Source organism: Fulvia fulva, chromosome 5 (genome assembly GCF_020509005.1).
Source record: "Fulvia fulva chromosome 5, complete sequence".
Taxonomy (NCBI): domain Eukaryota; kingdom Fungi; phylum Ascomycota; class Dothideomycetes; order Mycosphaerellales; family Mycosphaerellaceae; genus Fulvia; species Fulvia fulva.
The window spans coordinates 3,369,076-3,390,525 of NC_063016.1; the positions used below are offsets into that span (position 1 = coordinate 3,369,076).

Consider the following 21,450-nt stretch of genomic DNA (forward strand, 5'->3'; position numbering starts at 1 on the left):
GTGGTCGTGAGAGGGCCCTTCTCTTCTGACCACGACACTTTCGCAGCCACTTCGCGCGTCGCGAGGCAGCCACGGCAAGCAGATCATCCTTCCTCCCTCCCACGCTGCGCGACGAAAAGCGACGCTGCTGCTGCTCCCGGCTGCCTGCAGCGCCTTCTTGTGAGTCTCTTAAGCCCCGTGATCCTCTACCTCATTCTACGGTCCATTCTTCCAGCACTAAAGGCCCACACGAGCTCTCTAAATCATCGGCTATCGGTCTCCACCAAGCTCATTTATACTACTGGTACTGCTGGACCCCTCCCTTCTCGCATGCCATCTTATCAATCTGCGTCTTCATCTTCGACGGATCAGATAACTTAATTCCTTGCCTTTGTTCTGCTTCTACATCCCTGGCGACTTTTATGCCACCACAATGAGGACGTACGGCACCGTGCCTGTCCAGGAGGAGGCTGATGATGGTTCAGGCGTTGAGCGAGCCGCCACGCTTGTTTCCTCCGGCAAGCACGAGCGAGACAACCGTACCATTACGCCGCCGCTGGACGACGACGCACGATCTGTAATGTCGGAACGAAGCCACGAATCCGCACAGGCCGGTGTCAAACGTCTGGAAGCCATCTCATCAACATGGTCGAAGACGGGACTCTACGTCGCATATGTCGGTATAGCGCTGCTGGCGTATGCGACGTCATTGGAAGGACAAACGACCACGAACCTCACCATCTTCGCAACCAGCGCATTCAAGTCGCACTCCCTGGTCTCGACAGTTCTAGTAATTCAAGGAGTAGTACTGTCGATTGTCAAGCCTCCAATGTCCAAGATTGCTGATGTCTTCGGCCGATTCGAAGCCTTCGGGCTTTCAGTCCTCCTATACATCGTGGGCTTCATCCAACAAGCAGCATCCAACAATGTCGAAACCTACGCAGCTGCCCAAATATTCTACGCCGCGGGACAGACTGGCCTACAGATTCTCATACAGATCTTCATTGCCGACACAAGCGATCTGATCAACCGTGCATTATGCTCGACAATACCGGACACGCCCTTCCTACTCAACGTCTGGTTAGGGCCAGCTCTCGCCGAGACCATGCTCAACAAGCTGAACTGGAGATGGGGCTATGGAATCTGGGCAGTGATTCTTCCCATCGCCTTCCTACCACTGGCGCTTGCTCTGGTCATCAACCAGAGAAGAGCTGCCATGCGCGGAATACTGCCTACCACACCTTTCGCGGAAGAATCTTGGTGGGAGATGATCAAGACGCTCTGGTTCGAGCTCGATCTTTTTGGACTCCTGCTGATCTGCGTGGCATTCACACTCATTCTCATACCCTTGACACTGGGCGCGAAGACTGGCTGGGACAATCCGTCGCTGATAACCATGCTGGTCGTGGGCGCCGCATGCCTTGTCGCGATTCCATTCTGGGAGAGAAGCAAAACTCTGGCACCTCGGGCCTTCTTTCCCAGGAGCTTCTGGAAGAACCGCACCCTCATGGCTGGTCTGGCACTATCCTTCTTCTACTTCATGGCCTTCTACCTCTCAGTCTACCCCTACTTTCAGTCATACCTACTCGTGGTACAGGACTTACCACTCACACAAGCCGGTCGGATCGTGCAAACATTTACATTCACGTCCACGATCACGGCCATCATCATATCTTTTGTCATCAAGTACACTAAACGGTACAAAATCTACATGGTGATAGGAACGGTCGTCTACGTTATCGGACTGGGCCTAATGATCATCTATCGCACCGAAGAGTCGACACCAAGGACGATCATCGCGACGCAGGTATTTCTGGGGATAGGTGGCAGCTTAACCCACGTACCTGCGCAGCTTGGCGTGCAGGCATCTGCGAGTCATAGTGAGGTTGCAGCCGCTACTGCACTGTTCCTCACGTTCCTGGAGATCGGTGGCGCTGTTGGATCTGGCATTTCTGGCGCGATCTGGACATCGAACGTGCCGAAGAAGCTCGCGATGTATCTGCCGGAAGAGACAAAAGACCAAGCTGCTGAAATCTTTGGCAACATCACATTGGCATCGCGAGGTTGGCCAATGGGCAGTCCGACACGCATTGCCATCAATCTGGCCTATCAGGAGGCGATGACCAACATCCTGACAGTCTCAATATTTGTGGCTCTGCCATGCATTGTTCTCAGCTTGTTGATGACGAACTATAAACTCGACGAGATCGACCAGGGCGTGAAGGGTGTCGTGATTGGCGGCACACAAGACGGAGTCGACAACAGAGAAGAGCCAATTGCAGGGCCGTCCACATCGCGACTGTCCAGAGAATCGACAAGATTGATGGCAATCAGCGCAGAAGAGGAAGACGACGAAGAAGATGGTGAGAATGAGGAACGACAGGACTCTCGGAGCCGTTTGCTGGGCTCAAGAAAGCGTTCATGATGATGACAGAAGGGTGCATCGGGTCTTTTTACATGTCCGACATTTTGACGTTTGAGCGTGCATAGCGATGCAGGATCAATAGAGGAGCCGGCCGGCAGTGGCATGGAAGCATTGCATGGAATTGGTCGGGTTGGAAAGGAATTCGGCGAAGGATTTTGGACATTTTTCTGGCGTTGTATGTCATGTGGGAGGTGCTACACGTACCATCCTCTAGACCTGAGCCCATAGCGTGATGATACCCTGGGAGACTCTTTCTCAAACGAGTAGCCGCCGTGCACCAGAATCTGCAGTGATATGGATCTGGCGTGCTTGACACAGTAGTCTTGTTTCGTGAAACGTTTTCAGCTGCCGGTAGAACTAGTTCTAGCCGGGAGTATCAGCAACGACTCGGCACTTTTGCTTCGGGAGTGATGTCTGCTCAACCAACAACAACAACGCGCCGTCGCCAAGCTCAACGCTGTCGTCGACCGTCGCTCCTTGGACTCGACAGCGTGTCGCTAGCCCGGCGAGAAATCAAGGTCGCTTCCCTGCCACTTGCTGTGCTTGTTGCTTGGTCCAGTCCAGTTCCTTTGCACGTGCCGCCCGGCTCGCAACAACCTTCCCGAGACGCGAGAGACGACGTCCGACGCTGCTGCCAGTGCTACTGCTCCCGTCACCGCATCACAGCTCGCGACCGACATATCGCGCCTGCCAATCTACGAGACCGCGCCGACTACGTACCACTACCACGATACACGTGATCTTGCCGCTGTGCTGTCTTTGACACGAGCCGAACAACAACATTTGAAGTCAGCCACGCAGTCGCTAAGCCTCTTCACCAACCATTCTTGGCTGACCCGAGCCACCACATTCGTTCCTTACGCATACATCATACATATTCTCGCGGCATAGACTACGGCAAGAGCGGGGTGAGCAGTAGACAGTGCCACGGGGTTGAGCAGAGCTTCGCGCGAAAGAGTCCAACACCGCAGTCTCAGCAAAATGGTCGTGTCCACTATAAAGTAGGTCATATCACAAGCAACATGACTTCGTTCTAGTGTAAGAAGACATTGCTAAACACACGCAATTTGTGCAGATGTGTCGTGGTCGGCGACGGAGCTGTGGGCAAGACGTGTCTGCTCATCAGTTACACCACCAACAAATTCCCCTCGGAGTATGTCCCGACCGTCTTCGACAACTACGCCGTCACCGTAATGTGAGTATCGCCATTCGTGGCCTGAATGCGCACTGTGCTAAGTGACCGGATCGCAGGATCGGTGACGAGCCTTACACCCTCGGTCTCTTCGATACAGCTGGACAAGAAGACTACGATCGCCTACGGCCACTCTCGTACCCACAGACCGACGTCTTCCTCGTTTGCTTCTCCGTCACATCTCCCGCATCATTCGAAAACGTACGAGAAAAATGGTTCCCAGAGGTCCACCACCATTGTCCTGGCGTGCCTTGCCTCATCGTCGGAACACAGACGGATCTTCGAGATGACCCTTCGGTCAGAGACAAGCTCCAGAAGCAGAAGATGCAGCCAGTAAGAAAGGAGGACGGCGAGAGGATGGCGAAAGAGCTGGGTGCGGTCAAGTATGTGGAGTGCTCAGCATTGACTCAGTTCAAGCTCAAGGACGTGTTCGATGAGGCGATAGTGGCCGCTTTGGAACCACCCACTGTCAAGAAGCCAAAGCGTAAGTGCCTATGCCTATGATGCGTTGGTGGCCATGGTGCTGATGTGTTTGTGACGACCAGGCAAAGGCAAAGGGTGCATCTTGCTATAGCCGGTGCATTTTGACGTGAGGAGGAACGATAACAACGATGCGGTGCGAATAGACACCCATTCGATTCCAGTCAGGCGCGTGGCGTTCTTTGGCGCTCTCAGGACTACTACATACCACTTCGTTCGAGCTTTAGGTCAATTATGAATTCTTGTCAAGCTTCTTTGAGCATAATCCAATGAGGATCGGGGACTTCGAGCAAGTGATCGCATAGCAGTACTTGCAATAGCTGGATGGAGCAGGTCAGTGAGCTGACGCGATACAGTACGCTTCGAGAGAGCTGGTTGGTAAAGACTCGAGACCATGTGGCCTCACTTCGCATGTGAAAGTGGGTGGCAGACCGTCAAGTCTGCCTGAAGCGCGTGGGACACTCGATTGCTCTGCTGGGCTCGCCGTGAGTTGAAGATCTCTGACCGGTCTGGTTCTTTGCAGGCACAAGCAGAAGGTTCCAACTGAGGAGTGAATGCGCATAGGCACAGGTGCGAGAGCCGAGAATTTGCCACCGTGTTTGTTTACAGCGCCGCTTTTGCTGGCCTGCACTTCACTTTGTCCTGCCAATTCGCAATCCAATACCAGCACAGTGCAAGCCATGCCAGATCCCCCAGAGAAGCGAGTCGTGTCTATAGAGAGCCTGTTGGGCATTGCGCCTTGTCAACCGGGACGAAACGCATTTGCGGAAGCTGATCAAGCGAAGCACAGATACATGCAATCTGCGAACGCGTTTTACGCGCTGAAGTACCCTCCACCACCACCCACACATCCCACACTTCGCGACTCGAACATGACCACGATGTCGCAGTTCATGGGCGACGGACCACAGTCACCACCACTCAATCTGGGCACGACCCCTGACACCACACCGCAGCCCACCCAGCGAGCCTTCGTCGAGGAGTATGCAGAGCAGCGCCAACATCAGACATCAGGCAGCACAGAGGAGCGCGTGCCGGTCTTTCGTCCCACTCCGAACCTCGTCAGCGACGAATTTGGCCAGCAGCCGCCTGCGAAAGAGGTCAAGTTCGCCGAGCAAGCCTCTCAGCTGAAGAGTCCCAAGAAGAACGCATTCTTTGCCATTTTCCGCCGCCGTACCGAGTCGGCGGCAGCACCTCCACCCGCGATGGCCGATGTGTCGAAGAGCGCCTCGAACCACATGCACCCGAAAGCCGCAGCAGTTCTGGCCACCAACGTCCATACGCCTAAGAGACTTGCACGCTCTCCCTCGAAGACGAAGGCTTTCTTCCGCCGTCGGACATCTGATGCTAGCGACATGCTCACTTCGCTATCACCTCTCAAGGACGGCAAATCCTCTAAAACTGCGCAACACGACGAACCACCACCCCGCTCACAGACGTCTACCGGACACTATAGCGCCACTCCTCGCAAGCCATCCCTCGTCAGCCCGTCGAGACACATTGCATCTGCTCCACATTCGGATGCTGGCAGTGCGCGCAACAGCTCCCGCAACAGCACTCCACATCTCGGACGCTCGTTGGCAACAATGGACGGTCACAATCAGATACCACCTACGCCACCCTCGAAGGATACACCACCGGACGAGAAGGCAGTACGCAACGTGGTAGATCGCAAGATGCCATTCCTCTCATTCAAGAACAGCACTCCGACCAAGACCACCGGCTTTGTCACTGTAAGCGAAGGTCTGAGTCCTACCAAGTACGGCAGCTACGCCACCCGAGTGGGAGCGAAGCTGGTCACTCAGCCTAGCTCACATTCTCTGCGAGCTTCTGTTGTGCCAGGCGCTATGGATCGACAGACTTTTGAGGATGTGAAGTCGCGGGTGAATGGCTTGGGACTTGCAGGTATGGACATGCCGGCAGAGACCCATCGTCAGAGCCAAGCAGCAGCTTTAATGTATTCGCCGAGCGTCTACTCGCCAGAGCTCGGTGACAGCAACTGGGGAAGAAAGTCATTTGCCACCTTCGAGCGGGTCGAAGAAGAGCAAGGTGAAGGCGAGGGCGAAGAGCACGGCGATAACCCATGTCTGCCATCAAGCCCACTTGGGCTGCAGGGACACAAGAAGCGCCACTCACTCGCGACATCGACTGCTGGCCACCTCGAGGTGCCCGCGCCACAAATGCTCAAACTGCCATCGGGTCACTCTCGTCAAGATCTGCAGGTTCCCGTCAACACTGCGAAGACCACGGAATCGTCAGCCACCATTGAGGTCGCATATCCTGAGCTAGCTAAGGATCCCTCAATTGCCAGTTTCATGAATCTAGACCCCAACACCCCAAAGGACGCGACCATGTTGAGCAGTATCGAAGAAGTACAGGGTCTGTACCAGAATACACCAATCACCACTGATGGCAAGCGGGTGATGAGCTCCTCTCTCTTCTACAGCCCAGGCGACTCACCAATGCCGAACCACCCCAGTGCTCAGGTGTCGCCGCTCCAGCCTCAGGTCTATAACAAGCACTTGGAGACCTTACCAGCTACGGTCTATACTCCCGCACCAAAGATCCGCAAGGCGCAGAATAAGCTATCGCATGGCCATTCAGTGGAGAATCTCATCGATATGTACAACAATGCGTACACGCCAACAACAAAGCTGCCACCGCGCAAGGGTTCCGGCGAGCAATCTGTCTACTCGCCCTACGGCGCCGACTCACCGACACTCAAGTCCGAGCAGCGCAAAGCATCTGGCGACCAGCCGCTGTATCCTTTCAACGGCAGCGCAAGTGGCTTCGTCCCTCCCCCCGGCATCAGTCCCGATATCCCAGCCCAGAAGCCAAAGCATTCCAATCTCTTCGACAACAAGCCATTCCTGCCTATGGAAGGCAGCGCTAGTGGTATCGACCGAGAACGCGAAGACAGACGCCAGTCCATCGACATCGATCCGAAAAAGTCGCCAGCGACTTCCGCTAAGCAGCATGTCGACGGACAGCAGACTGTCGACAACGTCACCCGCATGATCAACGAGCGTAAGAAGCATCTCCAAGATATGACAGACAATGCCCAGCGCATGAACGCTCGTCTTGAGGCACGTTTGTCAGCCAGTGAAGGCGGTGGCATACCATCAGACATCAGTGGCCCGATCCCGACTATCATGTACGAGGATGATAGTGGGGTGGAGATCACCAACGGCAAGCGCGGCAGTCCAGATTCGAAGTACGACTCGAAGAAGAAGCGTATCTCAACCAACTTCGCTCGCGACTTCTACGGCAATTCTCCTACATCTCAGCGAAAAGTCTCACCAGCTGACACGGAGGCTTCCACCATTATTCTTACGCCGAACCTGCCGCATGGTGGCTTCCCGCGTACTAACGGAGTCGTCACGAGTAGCACGCTTGTTGGCCACAGCATCGCCGCCCAAGAGGACTTCGCATCAGCACCTGAGACTCGCTCCTCCACGTCTTCGATCAAGCCGGCTAGTGCTTCCAGTGCGGGTGCTCAGGCCGAGAACGGCGAGGTGAGAGAGCTGAAGGCGATGATCAAACAGCAACAGGATATGATGCAGCAGATGATGGCGCAGATGCAGCAGATGAGTACGAGCATCAACTCGAGGCAGCGTACTAGTGGCTCGCCACCAGATCGGGAGGACAGTTGGTTCAATCCAGGCTAGGGAAGATGAGACGATTTGGAGATCATGCGAGGCAGGAATCGCGTAACATGCGCCATTGGGAAAGACGATTTGACTACTGAGACCAGGAAGACATGACTGAAGGGCACATTGGATGCACGGAAGCAGATCGGGCGCCCATAGATATTCAGGGCTTCAGAATCGGCTTGTCGTCCTTACAGGACCTGTCTTTCTATACGATTTGTAATTTTGCAGCTTGTGTCCACTCTCCCTTACCTTCAAGACTGTCCTGCCTGATAAGGTAGAGCTCATCGATGAACGTCGGGATAAACGTCCCAGGTCCTCGCACTTGCTCTCTGGATGCAGCTTTCTCCGCAGCGATCTCATACATGAGGATGCCAGCCACTGCGGCTAGAAGTTTATCTAGGAAAGTGTCAGCAAGATCACGTCAGCGACGACCGCGGAACACTGCCAACATACCTTCCCGCTCAACAGCCATGACACTAGCAATAGTCGTTCCCAGCGTGCACCCACTCCCAGTAATGTTCCCGAGATACTCATGCCCATTGCTGATCGTCAGCGTCCTCTGCCCATCCGAGATCACATCAGTACTCCCCGTCATGAGGATGATGTTACGCTCCTTCGTCGCTATACTCTTGCACAACGTAATCTTGTCCTCCAAAGACAGCGTAGAAGCACCAGAGTCCACACCATGCTGCTTCACACCACTGGCACCTGAGACCTGCCTGATCTCACCCTCATTACCTTTGATCACATCAAAGTATCCACCTGCCATGAGCGCTTTCACGCCTTCGCGACGTTGCTCTGTGGCTCCTGCTCCGACTGGATCGAGAAGGACAGGCCCGCCAACGGCATTGTAGGCGGCGAGGGCTTTGAGGTGGTTGTTCCGGATCTCGGGCGTTGTGGTGCCCATGTTGATGATGAGAGCGCCTCCGAGTGCCGCTAGATCTCCTGCTTCGAGGCCGTTGTTGGACATGATGGGGGAGGAGCCGATAGCGAGTGCCACGTTTGCGGCAAAGTTTTGGACGACGAGGTTGGTCATGTTGTGGCAGAGGGGCTTTTTGCTTGCCATGGCTTTGATGATTTCTGGTGCACGGCGGACGATCTCATCGCGGGAGAGTTGGGATCTCGTGCTTGGTGGTGCGAATGGAGCAGGTGTGCTGATCAGGTTTCGAAGGATCGAGGCTGCGGCTCTGGCATCGTCTGCTGCTACTATAGCAGAGACAACGGCGATTCCATCGAGCTTCTTCTGTGGCGAGGCGCTTTGTAAGAGGACTCTTTGGGCGTTGGAGGCGTTGATGCCACCTATGCAGACTGTTTTCACATCGTGACCATGGACAGCTAATGATTCGAGGACGTGCTGTACCCCTGCCGTGCCGATGATTGATTTTGTGTTCTCCTTGGTGGGTGTCGCATAGACAGTGCCGATGCCGAGATAGTCGGCGCGATCCTTTGCCGCTTGCAGTGCTTCTGCTTCACTGTTCGCTGTCACCCCGATGATAGCGTCTGGTCCCAGTATTCGGCGTGCAGTGATCAAGTCCAGATCGTCTTGACCGACGTGTACGCCTTCGACACCAGCCGCCTGTGCAACATCGAGGCGGTCGTTGATAAGTAGTGGCACGCCTGCCGCTCTTGTGACTTGATGGAGCTGCTTCGCTATTCGCACGAGATCTGCTGTCTCGGAAGTCTTGTCACGGTACTGTACTATTGTGACTCCTGGATTGCACGTGAGTAAAGTGTTGGGTTGGGAGAACTTAGAAGGGCTTCACGCGGCATACCTCCTTCGACAGCCGCTTTTACTACCGCCACCAGATCTTTATCGCCCAAGATGGCAGGCGTGGAGTCTGTCACCAAGTACAGCGAGTAGTCTACACTTTTGGGAGCCATGTTGACTCACGGTCAGGTATATGCAGACACAGTGGAAGGAAGCGGCCTACGCGTGGGATGTGGAGATGGGGTCATGACGAACACGCCGATGGACTTCGAGATTTGTTGCCCGGTTGAAGGCGCTTCGAGCACTGCAAAGTGGACGGAAGCGTCAGGGTATGAGGGACGGTGACCCGACCTGCGACAGTGTGCTGACGACAGGCGAGCATGTCTGTCGCCCCTGTGTTTCCAACGAGATACCGACACCTTGGTATCGCCGTTGCCCGCCGAAGACAATGCCGAAGACAATGCCACGGCCCACGCAGAACAGAGTGAGAGACGAACAACAACAGACGTCGCGCATATGCGCACACGCGGTCTATCACCACCCACGTCAAGACAGCACATACCGAAAGCGCGGTGGCAGCGACAGAATGTAAATGTGCGTGACGGTGGTGAACGTGACAAGTGATTAGAACTAATGTCCTCATGCCGGAGTTTGTGTGCCGAAGTTGCTTCCGCGCTGGGTCCTCCTCGTGCTGAAATAGATCTTCTCACTGGCTCCCACTGCTCTTCTCTTTCTTCCACCAACACTGCCTACCATCCAGTCTCAGCACCACCACACCATCTGCGAGCGCAGCTCCTAGCAAACCACATACCAGCAAACCCACCAACCACACACCACAACCACCCTATCGGCGCACCCACGTCGCCGCCCACCGCCAGCAACATACCACCCCTCGAGGACCTCCACCGAACCCAGCACAGAGTCATCGAACACAGCGCAGGGTATATGTATTCGTCCCACGCGAACGCCTTCCTAGTCGACCCGCCGCCTGAGCAGCAGCAACCATTTCGCATAACGCGAAGACCCAGTAAAAGCCACCACCTCTCCATCGGCTGACTCTCAGAGTAAGACCTGCACCCGAGGTTTCAAGACAAATACCGCCATCATAGCGCCCACTACAAAGCCAGTATCTTTAGATACTATATTGCAGCAAACGCTGATCAGTATTTACTGCATGTCTCTGCGGACTTCGTAAAGTCTGTCATCTGCCATACTCTTCCCAGCTACACTGAGCCAATTCAGCCTACGAGCCTACCAACACCGCAACCATGGCCAACGTCAACATTCGTCGGGATGTCCAGGATCCCTTCTACCGCTACAAGATGGAGCGTATCCAGTCCAAGGTAGAAGGAAAGGGTAACGGTATCAAGACCGTCGTGGTCAACCTTGCCAATGTCGCCTACCAGCTCGCCCGCCCGCCAAGCTATGTCATCAAATACTTTGGGTTCGAGCTCGGCGCCCAGACCAACATCGACCCCAAGGACGACCGCTGGATCATCAACGGTTCTCACGAGGCGACCAAGTTGCAAGACTACCTTGATGGCTTCATCAACAAGTTTGTCCTCTGCAAGGACTGCAAGAACCCCGAGACTGTCGTCAACGTCAAAGACAACGACATTCTTCTCGACTGCAAGGCTTGCGGAAAGATCACCAAGGCCGACTCGCGCCACAAGCTGGGCGGTTTTATCCTCAAGTCCCAGCCAAAGAAGGGCAAGAAGGACAAGTCGACCAAGAAGGCTGATCGCAAAGCCCGCAAGGAAGCTGAGCGTAACGGCAATGCCGATGACGATGACAGCAACGGCGGCGATCCAAGCCCTGGCGACAGTGGCTCTGATCGTGGTGCTGAGGACAACGGCGATGTCGATGGCGGCAGTGACGACGAACTTACCCGCAAGATCAACGCTGAGGCTAGGGAGCTCAACGTGCCCGAGCGGGAGAAGGAAGTCGAGTGGTCTGTGGACATGTCTGAAGAGGCCATCAAGGCTCGCGCCAAAGCCCTGCCAGACGACCTCAAGGCAAGCTTGGTCATCGAGAACGGCGATGATGAAGATGGCGAGGGAGGCCCAAATGCATACGACGAGCTCGGCAAGTGGATCGAAGAGAAGGCTAAAGAGGAGGGAAGTGTCACCAAGGTCAAGGATGTGGACATATACCTCAAGGCAAAGGAGCTGGGTGTCGAGTCCAAGCACAAGACCCTGGCTGTCCTTGCTCAGTGCATCTTCGATGACCAGATTGTCAAAGAGATCGAGCCTCGTGCCGCTATGCTCAAGAAGATGATCACTTCTGACAAGCATGAGAAAGCTTTCCTCGGTGGCTTTGAGCGCTTCGTTGGCATCGACAAGCCAAACCTCATCCCAACTATTAGCGCCGTCTTGCTCAAGATCTACGAGAATGATCTCGTCTCCGAGGAGCAGCTCAAGGCTTGGGGTGGCAAAGCCAGCAAGAAGTACGTCGACATCTCCACTTCCCGCAAGGTTCGCAAGAGCGCCGAGAAGTTCATCGAGTGGCTCGAGAACGCCGAGAGCGATGAGTCTGAGGAGGATGAGGAGTAGGCTGTCGAAGTGTGATCGATTCTGTTGGACGATGCGTCGAGCTTGTGGATGAATCAGATTGTGAATCTCTCCTCTTGGTGCTTTGGTTTGGGTTTCTTCAAAATCTGCTCTTAGTCGTAGCTAGTGCTACTGCTGTAATACACTGCCTTACACATAGGCTTTCACATGCGTCGAGTTTCGCATCATCCGCCCTGCTCATCGGTGAATGGCCCGTTACGCCTGCCTTGATTGGCTGACCGAATGACGCACTAAACCTTATTCACCTGGCTAAATTCCGCACGTCTTCCACTTCGCGACTTCTTTCAAAACTTCAATCTTGACAATATCAACAACCTCACGCTTCGGTACTCATAACAAGATGGATCCATCACTGCGCAGTGCGCGTGCTATCCATGGTAAGTTACAAAAATGGCTGCTCAATCGTACAACTGACACCTTCGAGACAGGATCAACAAAATGCAGGCCGAGTGCCTCAAGCGCTTTCAAAGTCTCCTTGAACTCGCCATGATCAATTCCAGTGATCGCACTTCCACTGCGGCAACTCAACTACAGATGCAGACCGAAACTACTGCGCTGGTAACATCGCAATTTTCCCGCGCGGCACCACTTCCATCCATACTGACTGTCTACAGATCCGCACCTTCGAGGAAATTCCGACTCTTATCCGACAACTGCAGGAACTGTGGCTACGAGGTCCGCTCAACACCCTTGGTGATAGCAAGGCAAAGCAGAGCACCGACGAGACTGCCAATGCCGTGGCGGAGGCGCTGCGAATGCTCACCGGCATGCAGCGAAACCAGCAAGCTCAACAGGAGCAAGGACAGGCGCCGCCGACAGGATAGAGTCCACCGGCCGCGAATGCTCTTCCCCCTGCTACAGAGATTTTTATGGGCTTTACAAAGGCTGCTCCGCCTTTGGATGACAAGACCAGTACTGCTCTTCCGGACATTGGGAGTCTCACAATGGTCCCTTCAGGTACTGTGCAACGAGATCAAGGCTACCCACAATCGAGTTCCTTCGCACCCCCGGGCGCTTCGTCAGTAGCTGAGACTTGCGAAGTGCCAGAGTCCTTCATGCCTGAAAAGTTTACGAAACGAGATACTCGAGAGACAGGCGTCTTGCAGACTACGAGCGGCGGAGAAGTCGGCCCTCCGGCGCCAGGTGCTATCCAAAGTCGGGACACGCCATCCAGTGGAGATGCGCCTTTCGAGATCGATGATCAGCCTGAGCAGTCTGAGCTAGCCGAGGAAGCAACACCTGCTGCAGGAAAAAAGCCAAAGCGGCCCAGAAAGTTCTGCCACCCATGTCTTGAAAGAAAGTCGAGGTGTCGCGGAGGACAACCTTGCGCCCAATGTAGAAGTAAAGTGACTTTATGCATATACGACGAAGGATCACCTTTCCAGGCAATGCAGCATGCGGCTCAAGCCGCGCCGAAACAAGAAGGACCTTCACCTGTTCGGCAATTCCCACATCAGTGGCCCAGGCGGGTTTGTCAAAGCTGTCATGACAGGAAAACGAAGTGTAACATGCGGCAGCCTTGCTCTCTGTGTCAACACTATGGCTTCTCATGCGAGTATAGTGAGCGGCGATGAGCGAATGACCGGACGCAGATCAACAGTCATCGCCGCGCCCGGCCTGTAACGGACTTTGCAATCGACAGGAAGCAGTCTGGTAGCATATATACGATAGCACAGGTGAAGGAGACGAAGGCATGTAAATCGCATCGCCAGGAGTAGTCGCAATTACTTCAGCGCAAACTTACCACTTGAAATCATTGGCTCACACTCCTTCCTGTATCTACACGAGACTTGATCACGCCCTAGTCAGTACTACCTCCTAGCAGAATTCAAGTGTCTGTTTGGAAATATGTCTTTTGCTGCGGTACCGCTGTAGTTCGCACGTCATGCGCTTTCAAGCCAGAAGTTTTCAACCCACAGTCGTATTAGATTTGTTCATACCACGTCTACAAGCACTTGGTTACTCATTGACGGCATGATAAAATGTGCTGAAGATGCAGAATCCGTTAGGGCCGTCGAGATCCATGTTCGAATCATGGTACAAGCGAGGATATGTATCTTCCTGTTGCGGTTTTCATGGCCGGTTTCGGTGCCCATCAAGCTCAGTAGTGTCGCTCACTAGTATAACGAACCAGTGTTCCCACGTGAGGTCGTCCTGTCGAGGTCCTCGCAGACAAGTTGACATGGTGGTCTACGATCAAGTGCAGTACCAGAAAGGACGCACAAACCTCCCATGCCTCTCTCCCCGTCACTACGCCCTCTCTATCCCTGCAACACCATCTGCCAACTGCTTACAGCTGAGCAAGAACCCACACGTGTTAGCCGCATTGTACTCAACGCCCTGCTGCGCACACTCCGGACTCGTAGTTCCACACCCATCACTCAGCAACACACAATCGTAACCCTTCGAAAAGGCGTCCTGATAAGTCCCATTGACACATTGATCAGTGTTGACGCCCGCAAAGAACAACGTCCTCAGCCCTTCCTTCTCAAGAAAGTCATCCAACTCTGTGCGCGCTCCCCACATCCCACTCATCCGGTTCTTGTGGATCCAAACATCAGGTCTCGTGGTGAGCTTTGCGCCTTCGGTATAGATTTGATCGAGTGGGGGGCAAAGAGCAGTATTCCACTGATCTCGCATCAACATTCTTCCCACATGAATCTCCTTCCCTGTCTCGAAATTCTTGACAGTCCCCATATCACTCCCGATGCCTTTATACAGCTTCTTCTGCCCCTTCGCCCCACCGCCCACGAGATCTCCACCCTGATTCTGCGGTTGTCCATGTTTATTCACTGCGAACACTCCCTTTCGACTCACAAACACCGCCTCGTCATCCTCCCACCCCTCGCCCTCAACGACAGCTTCAAACCCGAACGCCCTCTTCACAGCCGGCGGCATCTCCTCCACTTCCTGTTCCGTAAGCCCCCAGTTCACCCACACCACTCGAATCCCAGCTTTTCGACACGATGGAATGGCATGTTCCACGAGTTGGTCGAGAGCATCGTGACCGGGACCTCGGGCCTTGCCTAACGCGGGCGAGAGGAAGAAGTTCTGCATGTCGATGATCACCAAGGCGGATTTGGCAGGGTCGATAGTGATGGGAGAGGTTGTGGTCGATATCGTGACGCTGGGCTTGATGGGTGGAGAATTAGGCTTGGGAGGATGTGTGAGGTCGAAGCCGGTGTTTGAGGAGTAGAGCCAAAAGGTGTCAGGGTTCCCGATAACGGCGCGGTGGTGGTCAGGGCTACCATTTGTAGCCATCGTGTTGAGATCTTGTGGTCGGAGCTGTAGGAGATAGATCTGTTGTGCAGTGAGAGAGGTGGTTTCGTGTCAGGAAGGATGAGGAAGAACGATTGCAGTAGTAGTGTGGTATGACTTTCGTACCTTTATCATCGACCCTGCAACAGCCTATTAGCTTGACAGGAAAGCATGTGTTATACGTGCGGGGAGTCGATAAAAGAAGTGGCAATGCGATTGAGTTCATGACCTGCCACTTCTGGACCTCTTGCCTGTCGGCCAAGCTAGTGCCGCCCGCCTTGCGAAACAGTGCCTTCAATTGACCTCTGCCGGGAAGCGGTCTGTCGATCGTTGAATATGTCGATTCTGGCGAGTACATACATACCTACGCCTCGCCGCGCAGTGAGCTCTAACACGGAGCATCCAATCTTTGCTCCTTCATCGAACCTAGAACGCCAGTGGACCGGGGCTCGCTATTCTTCGTACTGTCCGCCGGGTATCATCTCGCGACCTTTCTCTAGAATGCCCTTAAGATATTCATACACGGCGAAAGTGACTGCCTGCCCAGGTGCGACACGCGCCACTCGTGGTGTAATGCCCATCCAGAAAGCTCGAGCACCTTCTTGCTTCAACAGTTGGCTTGCAATAGTTTGGATGCGCCCAAGGGCAGTCTGACCCGGCTCGGCTGGCATCCGTTGTAAACGAGTCTTGATCGTGTCTATGGGTGCGTTGCAGAAAGGACCGACAGCACCGGAGATCAGACCGATTCCCATGGTCACTGGTGTTGACAGCGGCGCGGAAGGATCGGGGCTGTTGTTCTGAAGATATGCCTTGAGTTCGGTGTACGCGGTAAAGTTGGCGGCCTGGTTGGTACCCTGTCTGAGTGCCGTGAGAGATACACCGCGCCATAGAGCGCCGACGCCTTCCTCCCTGATCATCATCAAGCATGCGTGAGCTGCATTACGGTATTTGGGAACGTCCAATGGGTCGGCCATGCTGTGGTGTTGTGCTTGTAGCCTAATCTTGACGACTTCCATGGGCGTTACCACTGCAACGGCCTCGGTCACACCTGCAGCCAGACCAGCCATAAAGTTGGCACTACCCTTAATCTGACCATCTTGACCAGCCAACATCTGCTTATACCATTCGTAGCTGGTGAACCGAATGGCCATCTTAGGCACAATACCAGTGAGGACGGCACCCAGTCCTTTATAAAGACCAAGAGGCGTTTCTTTCCTTGCAATCTCCATACCAGTCTTGATGAAGCCTCGTCGTTTGGTGCCTGCTGTTCGCTGTCGTCTCGAAAGTTGCATGCGAACTTTGATTGTGTCTAAAGGATGGCAGACAAGTGCCTCCATCATGCCAGCTCCACCACCAGCTGCGCAGCCTCAGTTAGCATTGAACTTGCAGCGAGACAAGCCACCGTACCGATCAAGTTGGTCGCCGCTGAAGCTGGCTTCTTGCCGCCAGGGCCTGAGGTACTCTTCGCCGACATGTTTACCTGCTTGTAAAGATGTTCATGCAGAGACGGTACGAAAGGTCAAAATGCGCTTGAAGGCTCACGCTGAACGATTCGAGCAAAAGTAGCATGCAGTGACGCCTGATGATATGCTTCGAGAACGATGAAGGCCAGTATCAGTGTATTACAGAAGACAAACCGTGAGTCAAAGGTCAGCACCGAAGGCCAGAATGCAAAATTGTGGCACTAGCACATCTGATGGCCGAGGAAGTTGTAAAGTATCATTACGTAGCGTGGTAGAGCTCCAGGCTTGGCCGCAGTTGGCTCGCGTCGACGCGGAGCCTGTCCTGTTCCTGGTGGTTCTGGACGAACGGAGAGTACCTCGGCGCGTCGGGCGTTTGCGGACAGCCTCGAACGCGCCTGAGTGAGACGACATCGGCTATGAAGCTCAAGTGAAAGATATTGATGAATGTTCCGAGGCTTCTTCGCAGTATCCGCGCAAATACTTCGCTCTCTCCGGAGTCAGAAACATCTCGTGATGGCATAGGTCGAGAGCTTTCATGTGCAAAGCTGGCTGGCAAGCTTCGCGGGGACTGATGGCGGGGCGTGAGGGATCGCGGCTGGTGACCCTCGACTGCTTTGCCCGGCGCTGACTTTCACGTGGCAATCTCGATGAAACATACTCGACAGAGCCGCATGCTCACTCAGCGTTCATAGAGCTCAAATTCCATGCTGACATCCTCTCCGTCAATCGCTTGAGCTACCGGGCCCTCCTCAACTTCCTCACCCACAAAAGACCGAAGATCGGCATGAGATGCTTTTTCCCAGCCAGAGGAGAAGGAGTCCAAGACATCCGGAAAGAAGGTATCGCAGTCATACTCCTCTGAGATCCTGGTCATGAGGATGCGCTTCGTTTGTGGAAGCTCAAGCGCTGCCGTGTAGATGCTCGAGCCGCCGATGACAAAAGCTCTGGTAGCGGGCAGAGCCTTGCCTTGCTTTACCATGCCTTCCAATGTCTGCAGACCAGACGATATATCAGATGCTACCACGACATCCTCTGGGACTGATTGCAAAGTCGACTTGTCCTGTGAGCTGATGACGATGTTGGTCCTGTCCGGAAGAGGTCGTCGGTTGGGGGGAATGCTCTCCCACGTTTTGCGTCCCATGATAACCACGTTGCGGGATGCTCCTTCTAGCACACTTTCTTTGAGAGCGTCAGATCGTACTGAGCCAGTGTTCTGTGGTATCGGAACACGTTTCGTGACTCTAGCAAAGTAGGCCATGTCTTTCTTCAGCATTGGCCAGGGCAAGCCGCCACTTTTGCCGATGCCATTCTTAGCAGTGGCTGCGACGATGAGTGTCAGCGGGAGCTGTGACAGTGACATTTCGTCTGCCATAGTATGTGAGGTGGTCAAGGCAAAGAAGATGGAGGTACATCGGCAGCATTTTTGAGCAGGAACGCGCAAACCGAAAGAGGCTTAGTGCAAAATACGAAAAGCACGAGAGACACACTGTGCATTGTGATTTCAAGCAGGCGCCCTCCCGCGACGGCATACATCAGGAATACATGAGTACTGTCGTGTCTAACGTGCTGAGCTGCATCATCTGTTACGGTATTGGTACTACTGCAGTACATCAACCTTTCCAGTACCACCACGCCGCAGATGGACCTTCCCGTATTGATCCATCGTCCAACTGCCACCTTTGGCACACAACAAGCCTTCATTCTTGTGGAAGCTCTCCCTGGGGAAGCCTGCCGCGCCCATGTGATTCTTCTGATATAGTTTCTCTAGCTCCTGCCTCTTCTTGCTCTTGTCCTTGCCGTCACGCAACCTCATTTTCTCAAAGAAGACAAACGCAGCATAGAAGCCAGCGTTGTGTCCACCAGCAGCAGGACCCTTTACGCGCAGGAACGCATCTAGATTCTGGGATGTGAAGTTTGAGGTTGGCAGGAGCTCGTTCGTTTCGCGTGCGAAGGCAGCTTTGGACGATCCGGACCGTCGAGTGTGTTGGTGCTCTGGTCCTTGTAGCTGACATTGTGATCCCTCTCCTGCAGCGCGTTCGAGCTAGGTGGAGTCATCTTGTGTGATAAGATCAATGGGCTGCAGTTATTACTAGGCAAGCGGGTGGTCAGGAACAGGCAATGTCTAACCAGAGAACAAGCCCTTTCGACCCAGATTAAACATATACACGTCTCCCTTAAGTTACATCTTCGCACGCGTTTCATTGATGTCATAAGCACGATGGCAAGACGATGCGGCGTGACTTGCATTGGGCGCTGATCAATTCCGTTCTGAGTCGTGGTAGTGCTCCTTCGCTCGGGCTGCGATGTCGTGAAATGCTGCGATTGCTGTTGAGAGGTCTCGAATTTGAGTCATCAACTCAGGCGCAACAAGGCCAGTTTGTACAAGCAACACGACCATCAACGTGACGGAGGCGGTGGTGTAGGATCTTCAAAACCCGTGGGTGAGCAATGCCTGTGGCTTTGAGTTTGCAGCTTGATCACATCCGTTCTCCGTTATCGCGCCGGCGAGTGTCACACTTCCTTAGAGCAAACCTGCTGTGCTGTGTCGCGTGGCCGGCCGATAAGAACAATGGTTTGGCGGGCTCTGATATATGGCATTACGGTCGATCGACGGCGGTGTATTGCAGGTGGTGCAGCAGTAAATCGGCGGGCTTTGTCTGGTCGATGGAGTGAGTCAGGCACAGGGCAAAATTTGATGACACGCGTTGCGTCTCGGCACAACTTGAATCCATTGGGTGATGCCGGCAGTGAGGGTGTGCTATCTCGTCCACCTCATCCACAACCTTTGCAGAACGTTTCTTCCTTCCTCTTCTCCACACCCACGCAACTCATATCTCGACGACTCAGGCCAAGGCCGCCTTTATGTTTTTCGCGTCCCTACGAACCTCTGAGGGTATGTCTCCCTGCTGCCATTGTTCTGCTCCCACCGCCCTTTCGCCGGATAGCAGGCATGTCTCGGGATCACGCACATTGCAGAAAAGATCGAGATGGCCGTTGGCATCGTTCGTGGCACGACTGCTGTAGAGTCACTTCACGAACATTGCATCGCCGAGTGGTGGAAGCAACAGCCATACCCTTACTTTCCGCTCTGCTGTCGTCCTGAGACGGGGCCACAAGGAGTGAAAGTGCTACAGATGGACGCTGACCGCACGTAGACTACATCGCCGACCAGATCTGGAAGAGCTTTGTGAACTGAAGCAGGATCGACGCGCCATACCCCGAACATGGCATCAACACTCCTCCGCTCCTTCAAGCCTTCGGGTTTGAAGAACAATCTCAGGCCACTGTACCAGGCCCGATACAATGCCACAGTAGCACCCGGCACACCCCGTGTATCAACGCCACCAACATCAAAGCGCTCCACCAAGCCATCATACGAGCGAGCGACATTTACTATCCGGGATGGCCCAGTCCATCACGGCAAGAGCTTCGGTGCCCGCACGAACATCAGTGGAGAAGCTGTGTTCACAACTTCCCTCGTCGGATACCCAGAATCCATGACCGATCCATCATATCGAGGTCAAATCCTGGTCTTCACACAACCACTTATCGGCAACTACGGCGTGCCAAGTGCTGAGAGGGACGAATACGGACTGCTCAAGTACTTTGAGTCCCCGAACATCCAGGCCGCGGGTATTGTCGTGGCAGATGTTGCACTGAAGTACTCCCACTGGACCGCAGTAGAATCTCTGGCCGAGTGGTGCGCTCGGGAAGGCGTTCCAGCAATCACTGGAGTCGATACCCGCGCCATTGTCACATACTTGCGAGAGCAAGGTTCTTCCCTCGGAAAGATTTCCGTAGGCGAAGAGTATGATGCAGATGAGGATGAGGCATACGAAGACCCAGGCAGCATCAACTTGGTGGCAAAGGTCTCGACCAAGGCCCCATTCCACGTTCCATCACCAAACGGCAACGCTCACGTGGCGCTCATCGACTGTGGTGTCAAGGAGAACATCATCCGTTCCCTCGTGGGCCGCGGCGCAAGCGTGACTTGTTTGCCATGGGACTACCCAATCCATAAGTCTGCCAACCACTTCGATGGTGTCTTCATCTCGAACGGTCCAGGAGACCCAACCCACTGCAAGGCCACCAGCGACAACCTCCGAGAGCTCATCAACTCCAGCCAGATCCCCATCATGGGTATCTGCCTTGGCCACCAACTGCTCGCCATGGCTGCAGGTGCCAGCACTACGAAGATGAAGTACGGTAACCGTGCACACAACATCCCAGCTCTGGACCTCAACACTGGAAAGTGCCACATCACCAGTCAGAACCACGGATATGCCGTTGATCCAACTACACTCCCATCAGATTACACGGAGTACTTCACGAACCTGAATGACGGCACCAACGAAGGCATGATCCACAAGACCCGCCCAATATTCAGCACACAATTCCATCCGGAAGCCAAGGGTGGCCCATTGGACAGCAGCTACCTTTTCGACGCGTATCTGCAGAGTGTGCAACAGTACAAGCAGAACCAGGACGTGCTCAAGGGTGGACGGGACAACCGACCTAGCCCGCTGCTTGTCGACCTGCTCGCGAAAGAGCGTGTCGGCGTTGCACCAGGCGTTGCGGGTGTTCCAGGATACTATTAGGCTCGGTTAGATGCAGTTTTCGTGCTAGCAAGCAGTGGTAGATGGCGTCGACGTTGACTTCTCTGGCTTTGGGCGTTCGCATGGTTTCCCATTTAGTGTCCAAGAAATGATATCCAAGATGACA

General features: G+C 54.2%; 11 protein-coding genes across 11 annotated transcripts; 6 read left to right on the forward strand and 5 right to left on the reverse strand.

Moving 5' to 3' along the window:
- Nucleotides 1–412: 412 nt before the first annotated feature.
- Nucleotides 413–2,404, forward strand: CLAFUR5_06097 (MFS siderochrome iron transporter C; the record flags this gene model as incomplete). Its single annotated transcript, XM_047905245.1, has 1 exon — nt 413–2,404. One exon carries the CDS (start codon nt 413–415, stop codon nt 2,402–2,404), a length of 1,992 nt encoding a protein of 663 aa, XP_047761661.1.
- A 981-nt stretch (nt 2,405–3,385) lies between these two features.
- On the forward strand, nt 3,386–4,170 carry CLAFUR5_06098 (Cell division control protein 42; the record flags this gene model as incomplete). Its single annotated transcript, XM_047905246.1, has 4 exons — nt 3,386–3,405; nt 3,480–3,599; nt 3,656–4,080; nt 4,142–4,170. The coding sequence occupies 4 exons, from the start codon at nt 3,386–3,388 to the stop codon at nt 4,168–4,170; spliced, it is 594 nt and encodes a 197-aa protein (XP_047761656.1).
- A 586-nt stretch (nt 4,171–4,756) lies between these two features.
- On the forward strand, nt 4,757–7,744 carry CLAFUR5_06099 (uncharacterized protein; the record flags this gene model as incomplete). The annotated part of the gene is made up of 1 exon (XM_047905247.1): nt 4,757–7,744. One exon carries the CDS (start codon nt 4,757–4,759, stop codon nt 7,742–7,744), a length of 2,988 nt encoding a protein of 995 aa, XP_047761655.1.
- A 190-nt stretch (nt 7,745–7,934) lies between these two features.
- CLAFUR5_06100 (putative thiamine biosynthetic bifunctional enzyme) lies at nt 7,935–9,610 on the reverse strand (the record flags this gene model as incomplete). The annotated part of the gene is made up of 3 exons (XM_047905248.1): nt 7,935–8,125; nt 8,183–9,439; nt 9,502–9,610. The coding sequence occupies 3 exons, from the start codon at nt 9,608–9,610 to the stop codon at nt 7,935–7,937; spliced, it is 1,557 nt and encodes a 518-aa protein (XP_047762219.1).
- Nucleotides 9,611–10,705: 1,095 nt separating this feature from the next.
- On the forward strand, nt 10,706–11,989 carry CLAFUR5_06101 (Eukaryotic translation initiation factor 5; the record flags this gene model as incomplete). The annotated part of the gene is made up of 1 exon (XM_047905249.1): nt 10,706–11,989. The coding sequence occupies one exon, from the start codon at nt 10,706–10,708 to the stop codon at nt 11,987–11,989; it is 1,284 nt and encodes a 427-aa protein (XP_047762218.1).
- A 358-nt stretch (nt 11,990–12,347) lies between these two features.
- CLAFUR5_06102 (uncharacterized protein) lies at nt 12,348–12,831 on the forward strand (the record flags this gene model as incomplete). The annotated part of the gene is made up of 3 exons (XM_047905250.1): nt 12,348–12,384; nt 12,432–12,565; nt 12,622–12,831. 3 exons carry the CDS (start codon nt 12,348–12,350, stop codon nt 12,829–12,831), a joined length of 381 nt encoding a protein of 126 aa, XP_047762221.1.
- A 1,426-nt stretch (nt 12,832–14,257) lies between these two features.
- Nucleotides 14,258–15,268, reverse strand: CLAFUR5_06103 (Ureidoacrylate amidohydrolase RutB; the record flags this gene model as incomplete). Its single annotated transcript, XM_047905251.1, has 1 exon — nt 14,258–15,268. The coding sequence occupies one exon, from the start codon at nt 15,266–15,268 to the stop codon at nt 14,258–14,260; it is 1,011 nt and encodes a 336-aa protein (XP_047762220.1).
- Nucleotides 15,269–15,717: 449 nt separating this feature from the next.
- On the reverse strand, nt 15,718–16,739 carry CLAFUR5_06104 (Succinate/fumarate mitochondrial transporter; the record flags this gene model as incomplete). Its single annotated transcript, XM_047905252.1, has 2 exons — nt 15,718–16,622; nt 16,673–16,739. The coding sequence occupies 2 exons, from the start codon at nt 16,737–16,739 to the stop codon at nt 15,718–15,720; spliced, it is 972 nt and encodes a 323-aa protein (XP_047762217.1).
- Nucleotides 16,740–17,407: 668 nt separating this feature from the next.
- CLAFUR5_06105 (Dihydrofolate reductase) lies at nt 17,408–18,100 on the reverse strand (the record flags this gene model as incomplete). The annotated part of the gene is made up of 1 exon (XM_047905253.1): nt 17,408–18,100. One exon carries the CDS (start codon nt 18,098–18,100, stop codon nt 17,408–17,410), a length of 693 nt encoding a protein of 230 aa, XP_047762216.1.
- A 225-nt stretch (nt 18,101–18,325) lies between these two features.
- Nucleotides 18,326–18,783, reverse strand: CLAFUR5_06106 (uncharacterized protein; the record flags this gene model as incomplete). The annotated part of the gene is given in 2 exon segments (XM_047905254.1): nt 18,326–18,684; nt 18,702–18,783. 2 exon segments carry the CDS (start codon nt 18,781–18,783, stop codon nt 18,326–18,328), a joined length of 441 nt encoding a protein of 146 aa, XP_047761856.1.
- Nucleotides 18,784–19,952: 1,169 nt separating this feature from the next.
- Nucleotides 19,953–21,326, forward strand: CLAFUR5_06107 (Carbamoyl-phosphate synthase arginine-specific small chain; the record flags this gene model as incomplete). The annotated part of the gene is made up of 1 exon (XM_047905255.1): nt 19,953–21,326. The coding sequence occupies one exon, from the start codon at nt 19,953–19,955 to the stop codon at nt 21,324–21,326; it is 1,374 nt and encodes a 457-aa protein (XP_047761726.1).
- Nucleotides 21,327–21,450: the final 124 nt, after the last annotated feature.